The sequence below is a fragment of the Notolepis coatsorum genome, assembly GCF_963971535.1.
Source record: "Notolepis coatsorum genome assembly, chromosome: 10".
In the NCBI taxonomy this organism is placed as follows: Eukaryota; Metazoa; Chordata; class Actinopteri; order Aulopiformes; family Paralepididae; genus Notolepis; species Notolepis coatsorum.
The window spans coordinates 110,989,867-110,998,152 of record NC_140174.1 but is presented as its reverse complement, the minus strand read 5'-3'; the positions used below and the strand labels follow the sequence as shown (position 1 = coordinate 110,998,152).

The window sequence follows — 8,286 nt, the reverse complement described above, 5'->3', positions numbered from 1 at the left end:
GGGGGTGCATTGCACCCCCTGGTGGCCGGGGGTGAAATTGCCCTTTTTTTTTTTTTTTTTTTTTAATCAAGATTATTTTTATTTTAATAAAATTATAATAATTGTGAGAAACAAATCTGAATTCTATTATGTTTTGTTTTACAATACATTCATTTTATAGTAGTAATCATGTCACATTATAAGGCGAACCTTCTGTAGTGTGGCAGTGAAAGGGTTAACGGCAACGCGCGGCCAGCAGCAGCAGCAGCAGCGCGATACAAAGCCACTTATTCTGAGATGATAATTAATGTATCTGGATAACCAATGCACGAATTTTGTCGAGGCAGGTAGCGTTATTTCGGGAAAATTGATATCTATAGCCTGGTATATTTTTCGTCCACGAAAAATGGAGGCTGTAATAATTATTATTGCTCGAGAGTCTCTATAATAATAATTAGAGCCTAAGTCAGTTAAAAATGATCCCCCGTAGTGCTGTGTGTGTGAGTGTGTGTGTGTGCTGCTGTACTACCTAAATAAAATAAAAAATTAGGGGTTAGGGCATTGTAAAAACGCTAAAATAATAAAATAAAGGTCAAGTATAGTTCGCCAAGCAGTCGCACCCCCTGGCGTCAAGTTCAAACTCCGCCTATGACTGTTTGTGATACAAAAGTGTCCAGAAAAAGAGTATATACATTTGACGTAGAAACTGTACATTGGAGGAGGTTGGGTGGGTGGTGTGGGGTTGGGTGGGTGGGTGGGGGCTGTACATTGGAGGTGGGGGGGGGGGGGTTGGGACACTGTACATTGGAATACTGACAAAGCCATACTTGGTCATTTACTGTACAACTGGGTTAGGACATTTACAGGGGCCAGTTTCGAATTGCAGTCTCCCGTAGGTGTTTTTTGAGAGTGTTTTTGAAAGTGGGTAGTGATTCACATTCCTTTACAGCTTTGGGTAGGGCGTTCCACATTGATGTGGCATAATTGCTAAACGTGTTTAGTCCCTTGTTTGAGCCGAATCTGGGTTTAACATGATTTGTGGAGCTCCCTCTGGTGTTGTGATCGTGGTATTCACTGACCTTTGGGAAGTATTTTGACATGTACATGGGTACCTTGGTCGCGTAGTGTATCTTGTAGACCAGGCCCATTGCAAGTTGCTGTACTCTGTCGTCTACTCTAAGCCATCCTAGGTTGTCAAAGTGGGCAGGGGTGAGGTGGGTTCTAGGAGTCAGGTCAAGCAGTAGTCTGACTAGCTTGTTTTGAAATGTTTGTAATTTGTTTTTTAGTGCCTTTGAGGTGCTTTGGTACCATGAGGTGCAAGCATAGTCGTAGTACCCTTGAATGAGTGCTCCTGCCGGAGTCTTCAGGGTATTCTTGTTTACCAGAGAGGAGATCCGGTACAAGAATCGAGTTCGTTGGTTGACTTTTTTTTATTACATTGGATGCCATTTTGTCACAGGAAAGATTAGCCTCTAGGATGGAACCCAGGTAGGTAATTTCATCTTTCCTTGTGACAATAATTGTCACCCACTGTAACCGAGAAGCCGTCGGTCTTGCTGAGTTTGTTATTTGAACCGAAGAGAATGGACTCTGTTTTGCCCATGTGTAATGATAGTTTGTTGTCGGCGAGCCATATGCAGTGTGTGTGTGTGTGTGTGTGGCGCGTGTGCGCGCGTGTGTGTGTGCGTGCGTGGTGCGTGTGTGGCGCGTGTGTGGCTCGTGGCGCGCGGAGGACAGACCGAACAAAAACAACAACCCCTGACGTCAAAAATTATGTGTGAAACGGTTTGCCACGTTAAACCGTTTTTCCTATAAAGTAACGGCTCATCTCTCGGAGACGTCTGTCAGACACCCAGGAGGCTCCAGGGAGTAAACAACACAGGTCTAACAAACAGCACCATGGCTGCTCCCGCGACGCTTCCTCCTCCATGCCTCCTCCTCCTCGCGCTCCTCGCGCTCTCCTCCTCCTGCTACATCCAGAACTGTCCGCGCGGCGGGAAGCGCGCGCTGAGGGAGACCGGCGCGAGACAGGTAGGATGAGTGAACAACGGGTGTTATTATAGTTTAGATGAGATATTAGATTTATTTGATTATATTCAAATGTATTGTCATCATGCAGCACAAGTACAGAACGACAAAAATAAGTTTAAATATATAAATTATATATAATATAATTTAATCTAATTGCATAATTTCCCTTTGTTTTTCGCTTTTTATAAAGAATTTACATATAAATGTATATAAAAATATACTGACGATTCAAATGTATTGTTATCATACAGCACAAGTACAGCACGACAAAAATAAGTTTGGCTTCAAGTTCTAACCAGAGAGCAAATGTAACAGTAAAGTGCAACAGTAATATACAATGTAGGTGATTAAACTGGGTATAAAATATATGAATTAGTACTACTGAGTAATAGTGCTAATGAGATGTATGTACAGAGTTGTAGTATTAATATGTACATGCAGGTAAAAAATACACTATGGTAGTAAGTCGTACAGTAGTAGTTGTGTGTTGTTGTTTGAATAATTGACACCTTTTGTCTAATGAATAATATCTGTATATATCCCATACCATATACTCTTATTAGTTATACCGCTGGCCAGTATGCTTACTATCATAGTATATGTATACTTGTATCACAGTACATAATAATACTGTACATTAGATTAACATATTTACCATTGCAGTGCTCAGAATAAACTTTTTTTTTTGTATTTTACCCACTGTATATACCATATATACATTTATATATGAATATATCTGCATATATTCTTGTTTACATACCCACTCTAGCATTGTACATGCTATATACTATATCTTTATATGTGTACACATCCCATCCCATTTTTCAGCACAATCTGGACATATCATTTATCGCCAGTAAAACACAGATACACAATAAAAATAACAAGACAATACAAAAACAGACAGTAATACAGTAAAAAGAATACATGGAAATGAAAAATAAGTTAATATTAATTAATAATAACAGTATACATAAATGCATATGAGTTTGCACCATAATCATACTGTATCTTATCCATATTTAATAGAGGTATGCTGATTCATTAGTTGTCTGATCACTGTACATAACAATACTGTACATACATACATCAGATTAACATATTTACTTGCAGCTTTGTTATATATATATATATATTCCATTTAATCACCTGTTACACTGTATTTTTCTGCGTATTACACACCTGTCCTGTATAAGGTTATGCACTTTACTGTCAACTTGCACTCTATTTTCAACTTATTTTTGTTGTACTGTACTTGTCTTGTGCTGTACGAGGACACACATTTGAATATAATATAATATAAAATAAATAATATAATTGAATTGAATCTAATTGCATAATTTCCCTTTGTTTTTCGCTTTTTATAAAACATTTACATATAACTTTTTTGGAGATTGTGATTTGAAAGGTTAAATGTCACACAGAAGATTTAAACTAGTTGATTTAAACTGTACACTGCTAACCCGCTGTGTGCACAGCCAATGTACTGTTCCTGTGTCATCATACAGCACAAGTACAGTCAGCGATAATCAGTTTGGCATCCAACCAGAGTGCAAATGTAACAGTAAAGTACAATAGTAATATACAATGTACAGGTTATTAAACTATATAGTATAAAATATATAAATGAGTACTACTGAGTATAGTGCTAATCAGATATGTACAGCGTTGTAGTATTAATATGTACAGTGATACAGGTATAAAGACACTATGGTAGTAAGTCATACGTAAGCAGCGTAACTAGTAAGGTAAGGTTATATATGCAGGTGTATAAGTATGTACAGTATAGAAGGCTTATATGCAGGTATATTCAGACAGATATGGATATATATAGTATATATATACAGTAAATATAAATACATACATGTAAATGTATGGTATATACAGCACTATTGTACATGCTATCATACAGAGTTATATGGGTATATATGAGTTAGGTAGTTATGAATACTCTCATTACTGATTACAGTGGGCTATACTGAAAGCAGTATAGGTACAAATTGAGTATATGGCAACAGAGTTCAACGTCCGTACAGTATGGGTAACAATGTATGTATGTGTAACTTACAGGTATCAGAAATGTGTTTGAGATACGTGCAAAACAGTAAAGATGTTTAGAAATGTGTAATTTAGAACTGAACTTTGTAAAGAAACTCAAAGTGTTAAGAGCAATGCGCTGCTCTGTGGTGCCGCCTAGACTCATTACATCAACACTGTGATTATTGTACTGTAAATGAGGGCTATTTTCTTTTATTGAACTATTTTATTGCACTGCACTATTGCATCACTTTGCTCTGTCTATTCTATTTTACTAACTATTTTGTTGCACTGCACTACTGCACAATTTTACTCTGTCTCTTCTATTTAACTTTTTTTATCACTGTCTATTTTAAAACTGTCGTCCGTACTAATACACATTGGCAGTATTAGGGGGTGGGAAACTGATGGGTGGGGATCGGGCGTTGTGGACAGCGACTCCTACAGGTCGGTTGGTGCGCCTGCGCAGTAGAATCAGGAAGCGATGGGGGCGGCGCCCCTCCAAAGCGCAGACCCCTGACGCTGAAAGATCGCGCCGCGCAGGTGAAAAGATGCGACTGCTGTTACCTCGAGTATCGGAGGGGACTCGTGCTATGTATGACTTAGTCCACATTGCAGCCGGCTTGTGGGAGGCAAGAAACGGCGCTCGAGACAGGGGAGGGTTGAATTGGATGATACGAAATTGGGATGGTAGAAAAATAGAAAATGGGAGAAAAAGTGGATACAAAAAAAAAGAGGAATAGGGGCTAATTAACTTAATGTCTGCTGGTAGCCTATTCCAATCTACTGCCGCAGATTATGTAACAATCTCCTGTCTCCCTCCTCCAGTGCCTGTCCTGTGGCCCTGGGGACAGGGGCCGCTGCTTTGGCCCCAGTATCTGCTGTGGGGAGGGTCTGGGCTGCCTGCTGGGCTCCCCAGAGGCTGCCCACTGCGTGGAGGAGAACTACCTGCTGAGCCCCTGCCAGTCAGGAGGGAAACCCTGTGGATCTGAGGGTGGACACTGTGCTGCTCCAGGACTCTGCTGTGACTCAGGTGAGGACACTGTGCTGCTTCAGGTCTCTGCTGTGACTCAGGTAGTCTTAATCTGATATATATACACATTTATATATTTATATTTACTGCATATATATATATATCCAATTCTGTCTGAATGCACCTGCATATGACCCATACATCTCTGCATGATATCATGTACAATAATGCTGTATACCATATATATATTTATTCTTACTGTGTATATATATATATATATATATATATATATATATATATATATATATATATATATATATATATATATATATATATATATATATATATATATATATATATATATATATATATATATATATATGTATATCCACAGCTGTCTGTACATACCTGCATATAATCCGTTTTACATATCTGTAGATAGCTACTATATCTATATCTGTACATATCCCTTACCTACTCTTAGTTACGCTGCTGGTCAGTATGACTTACTACCATAGTGTCTTTATAACTACATAATAATACTACAACTCTGTACATACATTTGATTAGCACTATTACTCAGTAGTACTAATCTATATATTTTATACCCAGTTTAATCACCTGTACATTGTATATATTGCACTTTACTGTTAAATGTACATGGATGCCAACCCTATTTTCGTTGTACTGTACTTGTGCTGCATGATGACAATACATTTGAATCTAATCTAAAAAGTTTAAACACAAATAATCATTGAGAACAAGCTCTCATTGCACAGTGACGTAGAGAAATAAAGCACATAATAAATACAAAAATATGAAAACAGAAAAGTCCAATCAATTAAACAATTTAAAGTCATTCAAAACAACTGCAGACTGTGGTGAAGTGGTTTGCTATTAAATATTTAAACTGACCAATATATACTAATGAATTGCATTTTAAACTGACCAATAGATACTAATGAATTGAGTTTTAAACTGACCAATAGATACTAATGAATTGAGTTTTATGCCATGTTTCTGGAGCACAGAAGCTAAAAGCAGATGTTCCTAATTCAGTGTAGACTCTAGGGACCTTATAAGCGTATAAGACCATCACTAGAGTGAGTGTGATAAGGTCCAGAGCTCCAGTGCAGTAATGAAGTGATGTAGGGCAGAAGATCACCAATGGGAGAGAGTTCTCCTAATACAGAAACAGATGCCAGACGTCTTGGCCAGACTGATCTATTGTCTCGTCTTTGGACAACCAAGATGTTTTGCAGCTACACAGAAGATGCCAATATGCACAATTTAGCTCTTTTTGGTTTGTTTGCTTGTAGGTAGATGTGTCATTTTCGTAGATCCCCCCACCTCTCATCTCCTCTCATCTCCTCCCTCTTCTCTTCTCCCTCCTCTCTTCTCCTCTCCTCCCTCCTCTCTTCTCTTCTCCTCTCATCCCATCCTTTCTCTCTTCTCCTCCCTCCTCTCTTCTCTTTTCTTCTCCTCTCCTCTCTTCTCATCTCTTCTCCTCTCCTCTCTTCTCCTCTCTTCCCCTCCTCTCCCCTCTTCCTCTCCTCTCTTCTCCTCTCCTATCATCTCTCTTCTCCTCTCCTCATCTCTCTCATCTCTCCTCTCCTCTTCTGCTCTCTTCTCCCTTTTTTCTCATCACTGCTCCTCTTCTACATTTTTGTATCCAATCTGTGTGTCCATGATATCTCTCTCTATATCTCCTTCCCTCACCTCTCTCTCTTTCTCTCCCCCTCCCTCTTTTTTCTCTTTCTCTCACCCTCCCCCTCTCCCTCCTCTCTCTTTCTCTCTCTCCCTCTCCCCTCTTTTTTTATTTTTAATTTTTTTTATAAAGTCAACTTTATTGTCAGTTTTCCATTTGTTTATAATATTTTATTTTCAGCTTTTATAGTTTCACAAACACACATCAACACAAATCACAAACACAAAGAAATAAAAAATAAATAATAAAAACACAAACAGTATGTTGCCAGACACTGTCACATCAATGAACAAACATACACCATGTCATATATTGTACACTAAGGACGCAAGGGGCTGATTTTCTGACATATATACATATATTATATATATATATATTTTACAAAAAATACACGGGAGGACATTGAGAAGCACTTATGTTCTAGCTAAGCATTCCAAAAAGGGACCCCATATCATATTAAATGTGTTCGAGGTCTCGGACCTACTGTGACGGATGCTTTCCAGCTGCAGAGAGGAGACCATCTCAGTGAGCCATCTTTTAAAACTTGGAGACGACGTGTCTTTCCATTCTTTTAGGATACCTCTTTTGGCCACAGCCATCTCCTCTCTCTACCTCATCTCTCCCTCTTCTCTCTCTCTATCTCTCCCTCCCTCATCTCTCTTTCTCTCACCCCCTCTCTCTCTCCCCCTCCTCTCTCTCCCTCCTTCCCCTTCTCTCTTTCTCTCTATCTATCCCTCCCTCCTCTCTCTCTCTCTATCTCTCCCTCCCTCATCTCTCTTTCTCTCACCCCCCTCTCTCTCTCTCTCTCACCCCCTCTCTCTCCCTCCTCTCTCTATATCTCTCTCTCCCCTCTCCTCTATATCTCTCTCTACCTCATCTATCCCTCCCTCGTCTCTCTCTCCCCCCCCTCTCTCTCCCCCCTCCTCTCTCTCTCTCTCACCCCATCTCTCTCTTGCCCTCCCTCCTCTCTCCCTCCCTCTTCTCTCCCCCCCTCTATCTCTCTCCCTCCCTCCTCTCTCCCCCCCTCTATCTCTCTCCCTCCTCTCTCCCCCCCCCCCTCTCTCCCTGTGTATCTAACCTTGATGTGTCCCTGTTGGTTTGACAGAGAGCTGCACGGTAGACTCAGAGTGTCTGGATGAGGGTCTCTTCTCAGCTTCGCCCCGTGTCTCCACAGCCAACTCACCTGGCAGCCTGCTGCTGCGCCTACTGGATCTGGCCACTAGGGGGCAGACTGAATACTGACAACCAAGCAAGGGTGCGGGATCTATAGGTGTTTCTTAGTGCAAATAATTATTCATGTATATCAGTTGTAACATAGTGATTTGTATCAGCTTTAATGGTCAAATATGTTGACTAACTCCTCGCTCTCTTATAAGTCAAACGTGGCGGCCAGTTTCCAACTACAGTTACATTTTCCAACCCTTTTCCAACCCTTACCTCTGTGGTTGGCTACTAGCCTGCTGTCTCTGGAGGGATGGTACTAACCTCAGCATGTCGTCGTCTATAGCCAGGGGTGTAAAGTACTTGAGTAATTGTACTTCGTTACAATACTTAAGTA

At 40.1% G+C, this 8,286-nt stretch overlaps 1 protein-coding gene across 1 annotated transcript; it reads left to right on the top strand.

Annotated features, from left to right (window-relative positions):
- Positions 1-1,878: 1,878 nt before the first annotated feature.
- On the top strand, positions 1,879-7,970 carry LOC311235680 (vasotocin-neurophysin VT 1-like; the record flags this gene model as incomplete). The annotated part of the gene is made up of 3 exons (XM_084323144.1): positions 1,879-2,010; positions 4,876-5,080; positions 7,834-7,970. The coding sequence occupies 3 exons, from the start codon at positions 1,879-1,881 to the stop codon at positions 7,968-7,970; spliced, it is 474 nt and encodes a 157-aa protein (XP_084179270.1).
- Between the last annotated feature and the right edge of the window lie 316 nt (positions 7,971-8,286).